Consider the following 20,952-nt stretch of genomic DNA (forward strand, 5'->3'; position numbering starts at 1 on the left):
TTTTGAGGTACAAGACAGAACAATAGTTTTTTTTTGTTTAATATTTGTTCAGGTCAGCAAACAATTTGCAGACCCCACACATTCTAATCACAAACTGTTTAAACTTTTACCATCAGGTTGACTCTATGGAGGGATATTTGCAAAAGAATAATACAAAAAATAATATATCAGCCGCCACAGAATCAGTTTCTTGTCCCATACCGTCTTTTTGATGAACGCAGTCACCAGAGCATTTTTTACACCGTCACATCAACATTAGCTTCTTAATCTAAAACAAACGAGAAAATCTGGCAAATATATATCGTTTCTTTATACCTATTTTATTTAACCTCAAGTTTATATATTTATACTTTAGGCATGTACGTTGTGAACGCTTGAAAACCGACGTCGAAAATGTCTGTTTTTTACATTTAATTTTGGCCAATGAAGTTATTCGGATTTTGATTCTCTATCTGCACTCGATTGCTTTCCCCTGGAGTGGATCACAGAGCCGAGGCTGCCGCTGATGCAACCTGCTGACAGGTCCACTCGGCCGGCTGTTTCTCTTCACCGAGACTCGTTTTAAGAGCACCAGTTCACAGGTGAGTGGTCAGCTTTCGGGATTTTATCTTGAAAGCAAACAAACACGGATGTATAGTAAGTAAAGCTAACGTTAGCTGAACAGATAGCATTTTACGTGCCACCGACTCGGTAATGTTAGCTGCACATGGTTTTGTTGCTAACGAGATGAAGTCTTAGTTTCCTAATTCATTTATTCAGTATTTAACCGACCTGTCTTTAATGTGAAAGTGGAGCTTGCTTATGTAAGCGAAGCTAATAAAGATGAAATATGGAATAAAAATGAGTGCTTTCGTGAATATTTAGGGAGTCGAGGTTTGTTTAAGGCGTGCGTCATCATTCCCAGCGTAATCCTGCTGCATGAAGCTGTTACTAAAAAAAAAAAAATGAAGCTGTTACTACACAGTAGTGATAACTCTGACCATATGAACTGACAGCTTCTTGTCACAAGGCACAGCATCATGGCAGGTCAGCTCAGTCCGGAGGAGAAGTTCACCCTCATCACCAGGAACCTGCAGGTGAGCAACAACCCGCGTCGCTCTGGACAGGAAGCCTTCCTTCGTGGCAGCCGGTGTCGTGATGCCCTCTGCTTGGGTCGCGTTGCAGGAGGTCCTCGGTGAGGAGAAGGTGAAGCAGGTTCTTCAGGAGAGGGAGCTGAAGGTGTACTGGGGCACGGCGACCACTGGCAAGCCGCACGTAGCTTACTTTGTCCCCATGTCGAAGATAGCAGATTTCCTGAGGGCCGGCTGCGAGGTAGGGACAAACAAAAACATTTTGACATTCGTTTCAGCATTAGCTTTATGTACTTGTTAGTTTTGTTTTTGTTTACATCAGTCGTCCAAAGTAGGCCTGTCACGATAGCAGCTTTTGCTGGACGATAAATTGTCCCAGAAGTTATCACGATAAGCGATAATATTGTTGCTTTGAACGCATTTTCAAGAAATATCCCTGTAGTAATGCAAGAGCACATTCTCAAAGATCAATTTAAAATCTAGAGAACATTTAACACTGGAACTGGGAGACGTTTGAAATATTCAAAATGAATAAACAAATAAAATGAATTATGACGTTTACTAATAGAAATGATCCTTCAAAAAACAGGGGGCTAGTCTGAAGACTTTTATTATCTAGTTTTTGGAAGAAAAAGAGAGAAAAGAGAAAAACAATAAATCAAATGGAAATTATTTAGCTCATCTTAATTTATCATGCGATTAATTGGTTTATTTCTTACTGCGACAGGCTTATTCAACAGTGAAACAAACTGAAAGTGAAATTAGGAGTTTTAGTTGCAGCATCAAAAACATGGCTGTTTTTTTTCCACAACATCTCCTGATAAATGAAGCGAGGCAAAAGATATCCGTTATTTTCTGGATTAGCTTCAGTCACTTTATCTCACATTATCTTCAAAAGTACCAAATTTGTCCATCAGTTGCAACGCCTGCCAGTTTGTGCCATTATGATCCCAGTTAAGCCTGGCTCAGGAAGACATTAATCACATGATACATTGAAATGACCTCAATATAATTTCCTTTCCGGTCGACTAACATTTTTCTCATGTTCACGTTTTGCCGTCTCTTCCGATCCTCAGGTCACGATCCTGTTCGCAGACTTGCACGCTTACCTTGACAACATGAAGGCTCCCTGGGAGCTGCTGGAGCTCCGGGTGAAGTACTACGAGCAGGTGATCAAGGCCATGCTGGAGAGCATCGGCGTCCCTCTGGAGAAGCTGCGCTTCATCAAAGGCACCGATTTCCAGCTGAGCCGGTCAGTTTGACCCAGCAGTAACATTTCCCCCCCAAGCCTCCGCCCAAACTAGCGCTTAGCCTCGTAGCTGAACTTTGTTTCTGTCTTGTGACTTCGGATAGAGAGTACACCCTGGATGTGTACCGCCTGTCCTCCATGGTGACCGAGCACGACGCCAAGAAGGCTGGAGCTGAAGTGGTGAAGCAGGTGGAGCATCCTCTGCTGAGTGGGCTTCTCTATCCCGGACTACAGGTAACAACGAAGCGCGAGTATCACGATGCAGATAAGCAGTGGTGTGGGTTGACTGTTGTAAAAATATTCCTTGCCTTTTAAGTTTTTGTTCACATGTAGATTTCATGTTTCATCCACGAACCTCAGTTTGTTTGTGAGCAAAATTAGAGATGCACTGATTTGATATTAAATCGGTCTCGATATTTAAAAACATTTTTTGATCAGGTATCAGTGACGATCCATCAGGGCAGATCTATTTAATCTAGTTGTATTCTTTGTGTTTATCATTTATTTAACATTGTATTTAGAATTCCTAATTGCACTTTCTGAACCATTTGAAATAAGGACTGACTACATGTTTGACCAAGGTAGTCAGATTGTTTTTCACAGTTTCAGTTTTGTTGATTTTTGTAGTGAAGTGAAAGTAAAAAAAGTAAATTGGTGCATCCTTAAACAAATTAACGCTTGGATGTCAAAAATTCAGCCCCCTTCTTACTCCATCTCCATGGTCAAACATGGTGGTGGCAGCACCATGCCGTGGGGATGATTTATTTATTTTTTTCCTCAGCAGAGAAAACGATTAAAATAAAGATGAAAGACAAAATTGGAAAAAGTTTCAGTGGTCTGAATACATTTTCAAGGTGCTGTCAGTCTCTGTATTGGATCGGTATTGGCCGATACCAATATCTGAGTATTGGTGTCTTTGAGTATTTAGTTAAACTGTTGACAATTTTCTAAGGCTTTAGACGAGGAGTACCTGAAAGTTGACGCCCAGTTCGGAGGAGTTGACCAGAGGAAGATCTTCACTCTGGCCGAGAAGGTAAAACTCAGCTCAACTAGGATGGAATGAATTTATACAAAATGTTGGAATACGTCCAAATAAGCTCCAATTTTGTCCCTTTTTCCCACAGTACCTTCCCTCTCTTGGTTACGCGAAACGATCACATCTGATGAACCCAATGGTTCCAGGACTGACGGGGGCTAAAATGAGCTCCTCAGAGGAAGTAAGGCTGTATCCAAACACTCTGTTGAAACATTTCCTGCCAGTCTTTTACTCTAATAACCAACGCGTGCGCTTAGGAGTCAAAGATCGACCTGCTGGACTCCAAAGAGGACGTGAAGAAGAAGCTGAAGAAGGCTTTCTGCGAGCCGGGAAACACCGACAACAACGGCGTTCTCTCTTTTGTTAAATACGTCCTCTTTCCTCTACAAGGAGGTTAGAAAGCCGATTCATTTCAGTTGTTTTTCTTTCATTGTTGTTGTGAACGTCTTCTTCACAGCCTGACTTGATTTGCGGCGCCGGTGTGTTTCAGAGTTCTCCATCAAGCGGGATCCAAAATGGGGCGGAGACAAAGTTTACACGGACTTCAAAGAGGTGGAGGACGACTTTAGAGGCGAGGTAAAGCTACATTTATTTGGTCCCATTAGATAGTAAGCAGCGTGCTTGAAATCCTTGAAAATGCTTGAATTTCAATAAGGTGTTTTCAAGGTTTGGAGAGTGCTTGACATTCAAACGGCAAGTTCAAACAGGTTTTTTTAAAGTCTAAATTTGAAAACACTTGTCACATAACAGTGAATTGAAACTTATTTAGTTCATTTGTACTGTTTTTATTTGCAAAGTTTGAAAACTTGCCTTGAAAGTACCTGTGGGTAAAGTATACGAACCCAAATTAACGCTTTCCTCATTGTCAGATGATCCATCCCGGAGACTTGAAGGCCTCGGTGGAAGTCGCCCTCAATCAGCTCATGGAGCCAATCAGGAAGAAGTTTCAGTCTCCAGAGCTCCGCAAGCTCACCAACTCTGCTTATCCCGATCCGTCCAAGACAAGTCAGCGTTTAAACCGCGACAACAACAGTCCCATACGAAGCCTGGACGCTTCACCCTAAAGCTTTCTTTTATCCGGTTGGTTAACAGAAGCAGGAGGAAAAGGAGCCAAGACGGCCGGAGGCGGCGGAGGGGACGACGACGAGCTGGCGCCCTCCAGACTGGACATCAGGGTGGGGAAAATCGTCAGCGTGGAGAAGGTCAGTGACTTGGACCGTCGCCGCATGCCGCGAAACGAGCCTCGGCTGTATCTGTGACGTTGTAACGCGTGGAACCCGCAGCATCCGGACGCCGACTCGCTGTACCTGGAGAAGATCGACGTCGGGGAGCCGGAGCCCAGAACTGTGGTGAGCGGGCTGGTGGCCTACCTTTCCCAGGAGGACCTGCAGGACCGAACCGTGTTGGTGCTGTGCAACCTGAAGCCGCAGAAGATGCGAGGGATCGAGTCTCAAGCCATGCTGCTGTGCGCCTCCATGTAAGCAAGTCGACTAAACCTGACGGGGGGCAGCCTAAAAACGCCAGCAGGTCCAGGGTTATAGAAGTTCTGGGTTTTTCGTTTTCGTTTTTTTTTTTCTTTTGTGACTTTTTGTCTAATTCAGTTTGTTTTAGTTGGTCTTTATAGTGAGCTTGCAAGTTTTTATAGTTACAGTAGGAGTTTTAGATTTTCAGATTTTGATCGTTTTGAATCCTGCACCTAAAAATGAACCAAAGTATTGCATTGCTATTATGTACACAATGATCAATACTCAACAGAAGACGCCATTCTCATTAAATGGATTTGGTTATTGTTGGAAAACCAAGTTCTGTCAGCATTTTGCAGACTAAATGCCACCAGGAGAATTATGTGCCATAATTTTCCCACAGTTGACGTAAACTGCTTGTGTTGAGTAAAAACATAATGAATTTCACATCAGTTTGAAAGGCTGATAAATAGATTCATGATGAACACAACCCTGTGGTTTCTCTGTCTCCAGAGAAGGTGAGCCCAGGAGGGTGGAGCCTCTCGACCCTCCAGAGGGTTCTTCGCCCGGGGAACGGGTCTTCGTGGAGGGCTACGAGTCGGGGAAAGCGGATGAAAAATTGAACCCAAAGAAGAAGGTGTGGGAGAAGCTGCAGGTACGTTCGAGCCCCGTTACTGAGTCAACGTTCTGACACATTGTCCCGTCCCAGAACACACTGACTAACGTGGCGTGTCGTCCTACAGGCGGACCTGAAGATCTCAGACGAGTGTGTGGCTCAGTGGAAAGATAGGAAGCTGCTGACCAAACTGGGACAGATCACTTGTAAGACGCTAAAAGGAGGCAACATCAGCTAAATACTCAGACGGACTCCCATTGATCGTCAAAGCTGCTCCTCAAATCTCCATGACAACACCACAAAGCTTCATCTGGATGGCTTTGGAAGGGTGAAGGGGTATTTCTGGCTAAATAGACCAACTGTTTTATCTTGACTGAGGAAAAAAAGTATGAAGTCATTTGCTACGACTAACTATAACTAATCAAAGTTTGTTACTTATGCACTTAATGTATTCATACAATAAATATTTGACTGAGTGGAGGTCTGGGACAGTGATCAGTTTGCTCCTTTCTAGATCCAAGTAATGATATCTCAGGTTTCTGAAGGGGAACTCAACGTTTTGGTGTTTTTCTGGGTTAAAAGTGTCAAGACAGAGGTCAGTCTGCCAAATCTGATTAAAAGGGATCCTTTCAAACTTTCTATACACCTCATGTACGTAAAATCCATTTACTTCTAGATGGAAGACGGTTGTACACAGAAATGCATGTCTGATTATCTGATTGTCTGATTAATGCATCATCTGTAAAATGAAATAAACATTGGCAGAATCAGAGATCTGCTGGCAATAACTGTCTTAATGTGGCTGATTAAAGGTCTCAGCTTGTTGATGTTAACCCATAAACTAGAGATCCTCAAATCCAGGCCTCAAGGGCCGGGTGTCCTGATGTGGCTCTGCTTCACCACATTAGCAGGATACTGGATAAGTAATTCAGCTACTTGATTGAGGCGTGTTGAATCAGGGACGCATCTTAAAGTTGCAGGACTCTGACTGTCGAGGCCCAGATTTGAGTTCTCCTGCCAAAGACTCTCTGCTGAATTAAACAGTTTTTTAGTGTTATCTTCAGAGATGCACTTATTAGGACACAAATTGACTGGAGTCTCCAAATATCTTTTTTTCTTTCTTACCACTTTGATCAAGTAAACAACTTGAGATACCAGACTAGGCTAAAGAGGACGGCAGGATATCAGTTCATCCTTTAAACAAATGTAAAGGCTTAAATTGATGTAGCCAAAATTAAAGCCTTAAAATGTCTTTTAATTCGTTTTAAAAAGTAAGCTGGTTTTTAATATCACAGGTTTTAACTTTTGTCTTGACGGGACTGTTTAATCTCACATATTTCTTTGCATTTTTTTTTCTGGCGGTACTTTTCTGTCTGGCAAAAGCTCGAGTCGCCCTCAGACATCTTTAACGCCGTCTGTGACTCGAGGCTACCGCTAGCTAGCTGCTAACGTACCCTTGCTACCATCTAGCAAGCTTTTTGTTTGGCAAGTGGAAATTTATCACCAGTTGACTGGACGAAGCTGTGGAGAGATACATCTTAAATTACATTCATAATGGTCTTAAAAGTCTTATATTTGAGTTGGTAAAATCTGCAGAAATCCTAGACTAAAGCATATTTACCTGTCGTCATAGCAGTTTGAAGGAGAAATCTTCCAGATAGTGATACATGCCGATTCATTTCACTTCCACACATCAGTGTATTTTTGAAACGATGAACAAGAGAAACATTTGACACAAGTAGAATTTATTAATAGAAGTAATAACTGTACATGATTCTTTATAATCACCAAAATGGAGATTTTTTTTTTAAACACCCTTTACAAAGAGTCAAGAATTGACTTTATATGATTCCACTGGGGAAGAAGGGTTTTTGTGCAAACAGTGATGAGCTTAATTCTCCATTCCAAAAGCTTAAGTCAAAGTTTTAGGAACAAATTTTTTTAAATAAAAATACCGAACCAGCTCCAGTGTATCAATTTTCCAAGGTAAGTCACCAGATTTGTTGCTTCAAAAGTGGTTTTTATTTAATATTTGGTAGGAAAAGGTGACTTCCAGTGCTCCTAGTGGAAAAAAAGTCTAGTTGTTTTGCTGCTCTATACAGTATTGTAAAAAAAAAAAAAAGTATTTGCACCTTTACCAAATTCTTTTTAGATTTTTGTTTGTCATGCTTACATGTTTAAGCTAATCGGAAATACATCAACAAAGACAACCAAAGTAAAAAAAAAAATGCTAAAAGGTCTTAAAAAGCAAGAAATCATGCCTCAATGAAAATAAATTTACTGACATCAGTCTGAAAGAGGGTTACAGAGATCTCTCTAAGGATTTGGTTATTTCAGTGAACCACAGTGAGAACCATTATTTTGACAAGTAAAGTCAAAATATAACTCAGAACATCTAAATCCCTGCAGGCCTCACTTGCTTCAGTGAAGGTCAGTGTTCAAGAGTCAAACATAATTGACAGGGCATAAAAATGCATTGATGGGACCAAAACCCAATGCTGACCGAAAAACCTCCAAAGGCCCATCTTATATCTGCCGAAATTTGTTAATGGTCCCAAAGACTTCCAGGAAAACGTTCTGTGGACTGTTCAGACAAAGATCATAAGGACAGATGGCGGTAGAGTGATGGCCTGAGGCCAGTTTACTGCTATAAGTCCCAAATTAATATTATTTTTTTGCCATAATTGATGGAACTACAAATTTGCTCTCTCCCAGAAAATTATGATGGGGAATTTATAGAGGATAAGGATCCAACATAAGCAGGATAGTCCTCTACTCAATCTCTGTGGAACCAAAGGAAAGTCTTTGGAGTGGCAAGACTAAGATTTGAATCCAATTGAGAAGTTGAGGCATGACCTTAAACCTTAAACAGGTGAATCATACTCGGAAAGCATCCAATACGGGTGGATAAGAACTATTTTGCAGTGAAAAGTAGATCAAAACTTCTTCACTCACTGTGAGTTATCACAAATACTAGCTCGCATTTGTTGCTGCCGAGGGTCTCAAAACTACTGATTTGGTTTAGGGGGCAATTACTTTTTCACATAGGGCCAAGTTGGTGAGGATAGCTTCTCCTTTATTAAAGATTCCCATTCTGAAAACTCCATTTTGTATTTAGTTGGGTTGTCTTTGATGTTAACATTTCTTCGATGATCTGACGGGTGCTCCCTCCCCCCAGTACTGCATGCTGCATTGCTGTAGAGGAAACACGCGAGTGACCTGCTGGCAGATACTGTATTTAAAGTTTTTTGTTGCATGTTAACAAATTATCATCTGTAGCTTTACAAAAGTCATTTTGTCCTAACCAACAAAACATCCCATAGGATTAATCGTCTTCCCTTTTTTCTTTAATACTTTTACACACAGTGAAAAGCAGGACTAAAACTAAGTTGAGTAATTTCTGTACAAGCATAACCAAGGAGACAATGTTTCATCCTGTCCTTGGTTGGAGACTCTGTCAGTCGCAGTGAGAATCATTACTACGCATTGCTTTTTACTGCAGCATGGGGTTCAAATGTACTATAAACCCCTTCCTCTAACTTTTCTTCTGAGGATGCACTACCTCGTTCAACCTCTGGGAGGCGATCTTACACAAACCAAACTGAGACATTTCATGTTATGTGCATCACTCCACCCTGAGGGGTCCTTAGATTAGATTATGTAGAAAAATACTTTAGAATAAAGCTTTCTTTAGAAGTCGAGGGTTTTAACATGATCTTTTCTTTTTTTGCATAAATATGTAGGAAGGCCATTACAGGCTAAGGCTTTTGGATAAAACACAACAAGAAGACTGAGTTTATTGTCTCTTAGTAATTGTCAATAAATGTTGTGATTCATCCTTTCACTTGCTTGCCGTCTTGTTTCGTTCCTCCTGCGAGTCTGGTCACAGATCACTCGTTCAAAACAACGTTTCAATCGTGTCCGCCGTCACTCTTGTGGCTGTAGGCAGGAGATGAGAGGAGGATATGCGCCATTAGTATAATACAGTTACCGGAACACACCTAATGAATATTCCATCCCAATCTTATTGAATTATTGAAACATGATCATGAGCTTCAGGTTATGGCTGATTAAAGCATGTGCTTGACTAGAAGAAAGCTGCAGGTGAGCCAGCAGCATCTGTATTGTATGCGCACAGACCACAATGGAGCTTGTTAGTGAAGTTTCTGACCTGCGGGTATGTTGAGCACGCAGCATTCCTCCTTAAAGTAAGCTTAAAACTGCACTGCTGCTCAAAATCAGGATGTTGCAAGAATTAGCATTGTGCTTTCTCATGATAAGAATGCTTTGGTAATTCAAGGATTAATGCAAGCACTGACTCAGGTGTCCACAAGGTTACAGACTCAGCAGCAACATGCAAGTGCTTGTAACTTTCACTAAAGTCGCTTTAAGATCTTCACCGTGCAATAAACCACAGACCGCCCTTTATAGTTCAGTTGGTCAGTCACGCCACACAGCGTGCTTTGTTTGCGTTTAGAGCAAACGCGGTTCTGGGACTGCAGAACCAAAGGGGTGTGGCACATCTCCATGAGATTCGCCTGAGCAATATGCATAATGTAAGATGTATAAGAATTTTGTCAGTTCATGCTGATTAATTTAGGATTATTCCTGAAGAGTCAGTTGGTTACTCAGCTCTGTTTGTATCCCAAAACTTGGCTGCTGTGTTTGCATTTTATCCTATCTTGCCTCAATTCTGATGTGCTCCAGACAGCTCATAGCAGTTATGGGTCTTTGACAACCTCCTGAGATGGATCAGAGGAGCAAGTGAAATTCACTTCAACCCTCCCTTATCCATGCTGGAACCACTCTATTGATTGCCAGGCCAAAAGAACTGATTGTAGATTCAAATAATGATCCGAAAGATGCCAAAGACAATGACAAAGTCAATTCACTTACTTGTAGTAGGTGGCGCCACAGGTTGTGCAGCTCCAGGATCTTTGCTTCCCTCAACCCTGAGCTCCATCTTTGCTGAACAGCTATGGGAGCTCAGCAAGGGACTTGTGCTTCCAGGAGTTGGCTTCTTGGCTATTGGCGGAGGAATTCTGTCAGTCTTGACTCTGCCGTTTGAGAGAACACCAGCCTTTGATTGGTCGGAGACCTGCCTGAGCTCTGCTGCTAAGCTTTGCTTCAGACTTGCTCGAGCCTCGGAGGAGGCGGTGGCTACAGGCTCGATGACCACCTTTTTTGTGCTTCTAGAGAAGATAAAGCTAGCTGTAGATGCTGGGGATTTAAGAATATCGCATCCTTCAAGTGATTTTAGAGAGTGCCCCCCTTGTTCACCAATGGAGTTGTAAGAAGGGGATTTCACACCCAGTCTGTGGGGAAGACAGTTTGTGGAAGACATGGCTGCAGTTTTCATTCGGATGGCCTCCTGCAGGCGCAGGGAAGGAGAACTCATTGTCACAGTGGACGATTTTACTGTTTGAGGAGGAGATTTTACTGACAAAGACTTCCGAATGGGCTTTGGAGGAATGTCTTGAGGTCCTTGGTTTGAGACGGAACAATTCTCCTGAGCTGGAGTTGCCTCATGTGCTGCGTCTTCAGATGGAGGTTGCACCTGATCTTCAGTCATGCTGACCGTTCTAAGGCGAACCATCTGCAGCAGCGAAGGGGTTACGAGTGGTATGTTTGCGTCCTCTTTAGGAATTGGGACACTTTTGTGGCGAGAAAGTAGCTCCTTGTTCCTGGCGTCTCTGTATGTGCCACTGGGTTGCCTTCTGAAATTAACTCCAGGGGTTACATTTTCCATTGGTGGAGGAGGTGCTTTTGGCACTGAAGTTGGAGCTGAAAGCTCAGGACTTACTGGAAGAGTAGAGGGAGACTGATCTTCAAGTTTTAGAGAGTTTCGCTTAAGGTAACTGCTGGAAGGAGACACTTCCTGAAGCGGCACTGGGCTCTCTACTCTGGCAATAGGTGGTGAAGGAGGCAAGGGTGGAACTATGTCGGTAGCGCATGAAGTATCTTGGGAAGAAGTCTCAAGAGCAGTGTGGGCTTTTGAAATCTGTTCAACATCAGAGGATTTGTTGTTAGCTGGATGTGAAACTGAAGCGACTGGGGTTAGTTCTGTCATCTCCGTTACATCATCTCTTACGGATGGTGGAGGAGGTGGAGGAAAATCTACCTCGTCTCCTCCATCAAAGACGGGTTCCCCTTCTAATGGAGGAGGCGGAGGTGGCCAACAGGAATCGACAACATGCGACACGTCATGCTCCTTCTCAGACTCACTTGGCATTGGAGACACTAACGAAGCAGCAGGTTTCCTTATCGGAGGAGGTGTAGGCTGGTAAGCTGGAGGAGGCGTAGGTGGTGGTGAGAGCTTACTCATTTTGGGGACCTCTACTGTAAGTGTCTGCATAGGCTGAACTTCACTCTTTTCCATGTTGCTCTTATCGGCTGGAACTGCTGCAGCACTTTGGGATGACATTGTATGTTCCTCAACAGACAAGTGAGCTTCTTTTGCAGCAGTGGAGCTCAGTTTCCTGTCTTGTGTCTCTAATGGATGCCCCATTTCGTCTCTGAACAGTATTTTTGTTGGTTTCTTCATGACAGGAGGTGGCTGTTTCTTTGGAGTTGTCTCTTGACTTTCTGACTTCTTTACAACATTGATTTTACTCTCTGCTCTGCTGTTAAAATCCGTGTCCTCCTCATTTTTATGCATTTGTTCTTTATCTGAAGATTCTCTACTGTTTAATTCACTTTTGCCACCTTCAGGATCTTTTATCACAGTGTTTTCTGTAGACATTTCCAAAACAGGATTCTCCTGAGTTGTCTGGTTTTCGACTGTAACTTCACTGTCTTTTCTGGGCTCTCTTTGGGTTTCTACTTGTTTTCCTTTCAGTGGAGTTTTGATGACATTAGGAGCTCCACAGAGGAGCTCAACAGTCTGTCTGCTGTGGGCCCATGTCTCCGGAGGCGGTGGGCGAGGGGCTTTGACTTTAGGAGGAGTAGGGATGTTAAACATCTCTTGTATGTCTGCTCTTAAAGATGAGAGCTTGCTACTCGGGGTAACTTCATTTGTTGGTGAGAAATCCTGCGGAGACAGAGTTGTGCTGTATGTGGCAACGTCGGCATTTGCAGGCTCAGATGTACCTGATGACAGTGAGGTGAGTGAGGAAGAGGGAGAAGCTGCTGAGGATGAGGCACGGGATGCGGATCTCTCTGGTTTGATGGGTTTCTTTTTCAGTTTGTCTGGAGAATTTGGGGAGATTTCTTTCGGGGAAAGCGTTGGAGTTCCACTTTGGCTAGAATAGCCACTGGAAGGAGACATTGTCCGTTCGAATTTCCCTCCATCTGGTGCCGTTTTCTGTGGAGAGGAAGGGTCGGATTCTTGTTGTGACGCTGTCGCTTCTTCAGCCTGGTTAGGGGAGTCCTGCAAAGGGGTTAGAAGTGTGGAGGAGGAGTTTGTCGAGCTTGGCCCAGTGGAGTTTGACAAAGGTTCTGGGCTCAAATTGGCATTAGTAGCAACCAATTTAACTTCATCCTCTGCTACTGGATTTTCTGATGAACTTTTTACTTCTCCTGAGTTTCCAGGATCTTCCAGCTCCACCACAGTCATGGTTTCACTTTTGATCTTTTTGCCATGCAGAGAGTTAGTTCTTCGTGGAGGTGCTGGAGGCTGTTTGGTCTTGGTAACCGAAAGACTATGTATGCAGTTCCGTTTGTTCTTTGCTTGATTGCCAGCAGTCAATGACTGTGTTGCTCCGTGCCCAGACTCTGCTTCTGTTGTGTTTACTTCTGTTTTGTTCAGGCTGCTATTTGCATTAACTGGGCTATAAAAACTTGTGAGGTCTTGGCCGTTACTAGACTCCTGTGTCTGGCTTTCTTGTACGCTAAACCCCCCTCTATTAGAAGATGAAACCGAGGAGTCTGAAATAATAGTCTTAGAGGATTGAGACTCACTCCAGTTTGAACCTGAGGCTGACCGGGGCATTAGTGCAGAGTCATAGTTAGAGCTATTTGTTTGGGAACCGTCACCGTCTGATCTTCTAGACAACAACGGACTAACTGCTGATTCCTCAGATGTCAGGCTGCTTTTGCTGACACCGCAAGCACCGTTGCCATGATTGACGCTGCTGCCTCGAGTTCGACTGTTGCTGCGGTCAATCTCAATCACTTCAACTGAAGCCGGTAGAACAGCATTAGGGATGATCGTAGACAAGTAAGTGGCCTGAGGAGAGATGGACATCACCGGACCCTACAAGGGATCAGAAGCAAGTGCTTTACATCCTAATAAAATGATTACTCAAATAACATTGAGGAACTGCAGTGTCTCATGTTAGAAAATGAAACGTTTGTAAATCCTCAACTCAAACCCTGATTGTATTCTTACCTGAGGCTCTTGGAGGAAGTGCAACATTGATGGAGAGAGTGAAAAGGATGTTGTCATGCCAGGAAATGCAACGGACTTGGGTCTGACTGTAGGACAGAGATGGGCCTGCTCATCTTGGTACCCTCCCTGAAGGTGCTTCCTCGCCACCTGCTCGTCCCTAAAGACCTGCTCCAGCATCAACAGAAGACCATGTTAAGGTGGAAAAAACAGAAACGGGTGTTTTAATTTAGAACTCAATCTTTGGATCCTCTGACCTCCAGTTCTGAAAGGTGTACCCTTGCTCCCTCTTTTTTTGCTAAGGGAGTCCCTCCGTCCACTGTAGGAATGATAACAACACTCGACTGGCTGTCACCATTGTGATTTTCATGGTTAGGGAGCCGAGTCGAAACAAGCGGCTGAAAGGTGGAACTTCTGTTCAGAGCTGTAAACAATGTGAGCCACATTACTCATAAAATCACACTAAACACTTTTCTGTTTCGTAAGGAATGTGGATGGGAACGTACCAAGTTCTTTCTGGACCTGGTTGGGAATGCCCATGATGGTGGTTCTCCTGTTCCTCTTTCTGCTCCTATCGAATCTTTTCACTGGATTCAAAGGCTTGAATGTGGAGCCTGATGGAAAGATGAAAGTGTTTTACTCACCAGGATAGACCATAAATCTGGTTAGACTTGAGGTAATATTTAGCAGCTTTCCCTTCCAAAAGAAAATTATTTGAGAAAATCTGTGTGTACACTTGCAAGTTTACCATCTTGGTTTAGCATGCTAACATAACACTTTTGCTAAAGTACTAAAGAACTGATCAATGTCAGGCCACAGTTCTCAATAACAACATTCTTAACCAGATGACACTGTAAATAAAACAATCATGAACATAGTGGTACTAAAACTGAGCAATAAAAAAAAAAAAAACTAATTTGGAAAATCATACAAGCATTTTAGCAAAAGCATAAAAAGTTGTTGACCAAGTGAATATTTTAGGTTTTCGAAATACTCATAAAGGGTTTCTGAACTGTCCACAGATGTCTGGGTAAAATTCAGTTGAATGTGATGGAAAAATGCTGACCAAATTGTGAATGCGACAGAATGATACTGATAGTGGAAACGTTGTGTTTCAGTGGCGTGCAGTGTCTGTTTAATTGTGGTCTCATTCGGCAAACCTCTTAGTGCTTGCTGTTTTTCTTACGTAGATGATAAAGCTAGTATCAAAATGATAAAAAGTTTAGCAATATAAATACTTAAATACTTACAAGGCACTGTCTCTGATGATTTATATTTTCCACATAAGACCATATTGTTATTTTCACTAAAAACTCAACAAGGCACATCAAGTAAATTCTTTCCTTGAGGTTAAAAATAAAACCTTGATCTGTACGATCAGTATCATATATGATCAGAATACCAATCGCTCTCACTGCGTGGGCTGATCCAGCCTCCGTCTCTCTTACTGTCAGTAGTACTGACAGGCAGACTCAGCCTCCCAGCTGTGATATGTGGCTGAGCTGTCTCACATGCTTAAAACATCTAAGAGAAACCTCCAAAAAAAAAAGCCCTCCTTATCTCTGCATATGAGTGTGTCAAGTTCTTCAAACCATAACTGCAGAGGCACCGAGCAGTGAGGAATGAGTCGTGCATCTTTAGTAAGTACCCGGCTATGACTCTTGTTAAAGCAGTGACCTCAGGAATAAACTCAGACTCTCTCCACTGCTGACATAATTAGCTCCTGAAACTTTAAGATGCAGAAAATATTGATGCTTCCTTCTTGAAGCACCAATAAACACACACGCACGCACACACGCGCACAGTGTTTACCTTGGTGAGTAATCCCAGGCCGATTCAACGCAGCAGAAGCTGCTGTGGTATCATTAACGTTGGGTCTCGACCCCAGAGAGCCTCCTCTGTCCTTGGAGCTGATATCCTGCTCTGGGCAGAGGGTATCTGTAGACTGGAGGGGTTAAAACACAGGCACACACGCACATATACATTTATAAGTTAGAAGGAATTTTAATTATCTCCAGGAAGTAGATGCGGTATTATCTGCAAAGCTATTCTGCGACTTACGATGATGCTTTCATCGTCCGCAAAGTTTACTCCATTCTTGTCCTCTGTGCGAAACAAATCAACAACAGAAGTGAGTCTCAAAACTGCTGATTTTATTACATCTTTCACATCCGTAGTTTTATTAATGATGCCTTTGAGTGCCTTACCTTCCTGTTGTAGTATCTTGAGCCCCTCCTGAGCTTCGGTGTGCAAGTCTTCCAGGTACTGAGGCCTGCTGCCCTCGATGAACACATTCTCCTGGTAGTGCTGGGAGGCCGTGTAGTGAACCGTCAGCCGCTTCTGGTCTTCATTCCCCTTCGGGCCAGCTGCTTGAGGAGGGGGGTGGGGAAAGAAAATGTTAGACTCTAAAAAGGGTGTAGCAATAAATGAGTCGTGTATCAATCGTGCTGATGAAAATTGATACAGTATGGAACCTTATAGGATCGTTTTAAATAAATGTTATTTGTTCACACTGTTAGCCACATCACTGAAACAGAATCTCTAGACCATTTGAATAGAAAAAGTTGCATCTGATTTAAAAATAATTTCTGAATCGAATTGTGACTCTAGAAATCGGAATTGAATCGGATCACTAGAGGCAGAAAGATTTGCATCTCTACCTGAAGGTGACCATTTCAAATGGGGAAAGTTTTTTTTAAAGCAGTATTTGTGTTTGTGGGGCTCTGATTGCTGGTTCGGCATGCGGTCGCAGCTGCACAGTTACCTAAAAAAAAAAAAATCGTCAATTTTTTCTTTATCACGGTAGCACCATAAAATATCGCGATAAAACCTCATGTCCATATCGCCCACCCCTAGCATTAACTACCACTTCTGTCTCACCTTTTAGTCAAAATCACACAAAATCATCATTTAAACCGTTATAGATTTGTTTTCAAGTTAGCACCTCGTCTGCAGACCTCACCACGCAGCCAGCAGGTGTCTGTGGGCTCACACGTTTTATCTTCCTGGCACTGAACCCTGAACTCCACCTGCTTGTTTACTTGCACCTTTGACGCTCAGGAATTCGGAGGACAGATGTCCCAACGTGGCCGAGGCTTTTAGCTGAACAGCCACGACTTTGCTAATCTCCTGCTGCATCTTAATGCTAGTCCCTGCGGGATAAGATAATCTGGCCCGTCCGCCTGTTAAGACGCTACGCGACCCGCCGCGGCGGGACCTCCTGTGTGTGGGAAATGGATTGAGTTCTTGCAGCACTGGCAAACACGACACAGACGAAACCAAAGCCGAACTTGCTTGACTTTGTCGACCTGATGGAGAATGTGGCCAGTTTTTGTACCAACCCAAATAGTTTTAACTTGACCAACAGCGTTTGGATTTGCAGGATGGCAAGAAGAATATAAACGTGGTATTGGGTGGTTGGGTTTGTAGGAGGTTGCTTTGGGCCCGCTCTGGCTTCATTTGCCATTTTGTACCAAAATGTACAGGACATTATAGAAATTAGTCCGACTTTATATATGTTGTCAAATATCAGATTTATGTACTTAGAAAAGGGACATTGCACATTAATTAACAAATCTAACCCAAGAATAATTTTCATAAACTTGTCCCTCAGCAGGTTGGTTGAAACAAAACGCATAAATAAGTCAAAATATATTTGAAGAACCCATGTAGGTGAGCACACAAGGCGTCACAGGATTGGCCCAGAATGGCAGCATAAGTGACTATATGACATAATTGACTTATGTCCAGCATCTCATTGCACATATAGAACATATTGTTGCCATTTTGTAGCTACGTGTTAGCATTTAGTCCTTTCTATGAATCGCATAAACTAAGCATCTGCCACTGCATTATTAATAAATATGGCAGTGGACATGACAAAACCAGGAACAAGTCTCAATGGGGGTGTTTAGAGCTACTTACAGATTCTGAAAGTTTTCTAATAATACCAAACACAGAAGAGAAAAAAGATACTGCCATTTGATTGTTGGCAATCTGTAAGCAAAATTAGTGAGGTCACAGTCCTAAAAAAATGTTTTTACAGTACTGTGCAATAATAATGAATTATGATCCATAATCAAAATAACATTTTTCTATAAGCAGATCAACACACTAAGAAAAGTGTCTAGAAAATCATTTTAAATCGTCTGCTGTTGTAAAACGGATCAGTAGAAGATGATTCTGTTTCATAGTCGAGAACAAAACAACCAAAAACACCAAAGAGATGAAATAACCAGCGTCCAACAATGTAACTACAAAATTCTATTGATGCGTGAATATGATGGCACAAGAATTTTTACATGTTAAAAAAGCAGAAAAAAATGTAACATTTTATTTTAAGTGTAGAAATAGAAAAATAGATCAACTTTAAATAAATTTTTTTCTGTCCTACATCCTCCTCTGATTTGAGGAGATAAATATGACTCCTCCTTCATTCTCGATTGCCACTGTCCCACATTTTGACTTGAACTCACTGCAAATATGGTCAATTTTAGGTGAGAAACCGGTTTTTGACTCGTGAAGACCAATATACCTCTGCGTTACTTGAATTCCATGTTCTCTTGTTTTTCTCATTCTGAGAACCAAAACTTAAACGACTCAAGATGTTGTGGGTTACTAATTACGTGTTTGTAGACGCTTTGATTCGCTGAAGTAAAGGATAAACTTAAACAAATCGCTTAGGTTACATTGTCAGCGATGCTACCGTGTTCTACTAGTAATTTTCTTATAAATATTTATAGTTTGAGACTTTCCCCTGCTTTAAGTATTTTTTCACAAAGTCGGTATATGTGTGTGTGTGTTTGAGTTTATCCTCTGTTTGGGGATCCATTTCCATACATAAATGCAACAGCAAAGCGTTTAAATGCATCTCAAGTTGCGAGATTGAGAGGAAGCGGAGTGGCTAAAAGCTGAGCTAAACAAGGCTCAACGTGAGGTGTCCTCTTTCCCTCCTTTGTCACTTTCAACACTGCCCCTCAGTCATACCTGATTAGGTAACACCGTGCATGTGTGCATTCACTCCGCATGCGAGAGTGTGTGTGTGTGTGTGTGTGGGTGTGTGTACACTCTTGCATTCACCAGAAACATCCAGACCATCCGTGTAAGGAGGTGAGAAATCTCAGACTTGGTCATGTAGGTTAGTAGAAAACAAAACAACAGCAGTCATTTTAGGGTCAATAATGAATAATAATAATAAGACGCTCATCGTAGATTCTGACAAACTCCTGCAGACGGTTGAGGGATTATTTTAGTTGATTAAGATGATCAATGAAAAAGTCAGTAAAGCTCCTTTATCTCATTAAAGAAGACCCCCACCGCCAGCCTCGGGGTTAAGACGGTCGCCGGCTAACTCCGACCGTCTTCAGATCCCCACAACATCTCCAACTCCACAAGTCATCCGACCCGAGCCTCGGCACGCCTCCCGTCCGAGCCGGCACTCACCCTTCTTCTTGAAGACTGACAGCAGAGAGTGGATGCTCTTCCTCAAGTAGACCACCATGCCTGCCTACACCAGCGCCATGGCACGTGCAGGATCCAAACGTGGCGGGAAATCTAGTGAGCGTGGGAAGTTTTTGAATTCAATTCGGTTCCAAGGTGGAGATGCTCTGGCCCGTTCAGATTCTAAAAATGAGACAGAAGTGCAGACTGCAGCTCGGCTCCTGTTTACCGTAGCGACTCGTGCAGAGTGTCTTGAGAGAGACAAGTGCACAATGAGATCAGCTCCCAGCCAAAGCTGCCCGTCCCAGCTGCCTGATCCTCTGGGTCTGAAACCCTGCGCCCCTCCCCTCTCTGATGGTTCCCTTTGCCTCTCTCTCTCTCTCTCTCTCTCTCTCTCTCTCTGTCTCTATTGTCAAGCGACAGCCCTTCCCCGCCGCCCCGTTCCTCTCCATCCCCTCTCGCTTAAAACGACTGTCAAACTTTGGCTTTAGGGATTCAGCCGCCCCCACTTTTCCCAATCTAGACACACACGTGTGGGGTTGTGTGTATACCAACACTCTCCACATCTCAGTTTAACTCAGACGGATGGATTTGAATACATTTTAGAGCATAGAAGTACAAAAAAATTTTGTATTTTGTATTATTTCTTAACTTTCAGAGTGTTGCGTGATCTAGATTTATCCCACAGTCACTCCTGTAATTAAGAGACATGCCGTCCTGTTTGTTCATGATGGAGGCCTTCAGCGAAGTGCATCTGTCTGACTCTGTCTCATTATGCAAGGGGCTACAGGGGATTCCTTTTCGGGCAGAGGTTGTGTCCTCACAGTGAAGAGCTGAACAACTCTTAACTATAATACCGAGTGTTTTCTCCTCTTCTCCATCCCTCTCTCTCCTCTCCTTTAGTTCCTGCTGGTCTGACATCCTTCCTTCCTCCTGTCTAACCCTGAGTGGAGCCGCATCGCCGACAGAGGTCCAGTTTGAGCTATAAATAGCCGCCACAGCCTCGGTTCCCCATCTGTAACGGTGCCGTCTGGGGATGAGCTTCTGTACGGCTGCTAATGTTCCCTGACAAACTGCAGGAGATGCAGCGCCTAGAAAAAATTAATCGCAACTCCTTTTAACTTTTTCACTTTTCTGGTTGCACTGGAACCGCGAACTTTACTGGCTTATGTTAAGATTTTACACGAGAGACCAACACAAAGTCGCGCATTGTGACGCGTTCAATGAAGGAGAATATTATGGAAAAACACAGTTATTTTAGGAACTTTATCACCAAGTGAAACACATTAAATGGATTTATGACACACAGATGGATGTTTTATAGCCTGTATTTCCCACCCACAGCTAATGAAAACATGGCATTTGAAATTCGAATGTTACCTCAATCTATTTTTCAAAACAGAAATGTGGACTAAAAAAAATGTTTAGTACCTGCTTAAATTGTCAAAATTCTTCTAGAAAATGTTCTCTAGGTACTTTTAACCTGACAAATGAGACAAACCATCATTTCCCAGAGGTCAAGAGTCCCAAACTGAACTTGTAAAATGCCATAATGCTATGTGTAATAGAGGACTAACACGCACACATCCCCACAGTAAAACATGGTAGTGGCGGCATTATGCTGCGGCAGGCGAGCTAGTGAGAGATTTGATGGAGCTGGACGCAGAATAGTCCTAGACTTGTTTGCTGGCGCCTGGCCTAGTCAAAGATCTGGTACCCCTAAAAAAGCTGAAGCTCTAACACAAAATATTGA

At 42.8% G+C, this 20,952-nt stretch overlaps 2 protein-coding genes across 9 annotated transcripts in view; one reads left to right on the forward strand and one right to left on the reverse strand.

Annotated features, from left to right (window-relative positions):
* Nucleotides 1-5: 5 nt before the first annotated feature.
* On the forward strand, nt 6-6,222 carry yars1 (tyrosyl-tRNA synthetase 1). Of its 2 annotated transcripts, none has more exons than XM_008421488.3 (14): nt 6-581; nt 996-1,076; nt 1,165-1,311; nt 2,147-2,322; nt 2,424-2,553; nt 3,272-3,352; nt 3,444-3,536; nt 3,613-3,748; nt 3,846-3,931; nt 4,225-4,360; nt 4,448-4,557; nt 4,639-4,832; nt 5,332-5,473; nt 5,562-6,222. In XM_008421488.3, exons 2-14 carry the CDS (start codon nt 1,020-1,022, stop codon nt 5,670-5,672), a joined length of 1,599 nt encoding a protein of 532 aa, XP_008419710.2. In that variant the 5' UTR covers nt 6-581; nt 996-1,019; the 3' UTR covers nt 5,673-6,222. The 2 variants fall into 2 exon arrangements, with proteins under 2 accessions (XP_008419710.2, XP_008419711.2); XM_008421489.3 differs by having other exon boundaries at nt 1,010-1,076.
* Nucleotides 6,223-7,162: 940 nt separating this feature from the next.
* The window catches only part of nhsl3 (NHS like 3), a 48,168-nt gene continuing 34,378 nt past the window's right edge, over nt 7,163-20,952 (reverse strand). For 3 of the 7 annotated variants that reach the window (XM_017307624.2, XM_081612424.1, XM_081612425.1), the window contains 8 exons: nt 15,968-16,129; nt 15,822-15,865; nt 15,573-15,705; nt 14,267-14,374; nt 14,018-14,184; nt 13,764-13,928; nt 10,331-13,628; nt 7,163-9,373 (listed from right to left, as the gene is read on the reverse strand). In XM_017307624.2, coding sequence (XP_017163113.2) covers nt 9,333-9,373; nt 10,331-13,628; nt 13,764-13,928; nt 14,018-14,184; nt 14,267-14,374; nt 15,573-15,705; nt 15,822-15,865; nt 15,968-16,129 — 4,118 coding nt within the window. In that variant the 3' untranslated portion in view covers nt 7,163-9,332. Of the gene's footprint in view, nt 9,374-10,330; nt 13,629-13,763; nt 13,929-14,017; nt 14,185-14,266; nt 14,375-15,572; nt 15,706-15,821; nt 15,866-15,967; nt 16,130-19,202; nt 19,546-20,952 lie in introns of those variants that run through there. The other 4 variants (XM_017307625.2, XM_081612426.1, XM_017307626.2 and 1 more) reach the window with 3 other exon arrangements.

This window comes from Poecilia reticulata, chromosome 11 (assembly GCF_904066995.2).
Source record: "Poecilia reticulata chromosome 11, P_reticulata-male-v2, whole genome shotgun sequence".
In the NCBI taxonomy this organism is placed as follows: domain Eukaryota; kingdom Metazoa; phylum Chordata; class Actinopteri; order Cyprinodontiformes; family Poeciliidae; genus Poecilia; species Poecilia reticulata.

Excerpts from the sequence above, each read along its gene's own strand:
- yars1 (XM_008421488.3), top strand. The coding sequence starts at position 1,020 with ATGGCAGGTCAGCTCAGTCCGGAGGAGAAGTTCACCCTCATCACCAGG. Across the intron at positions 4,361-4,447 it reads TCCCGATCCGTCCAAGACAA|AAGCAGGAGGAAAAGGAGCC; the intron begins GTCAGCGTTTAA and ends GTTGGTTAACAG. Across the intron at positions 4,833-5,331 it reads ATGCTGCTGTGCGCCTCCAT|AGAAGGTGAGCCCAGGAGGG; the intron begins GTAAGCAAGTCG and ends CTCTGTCTCCAG.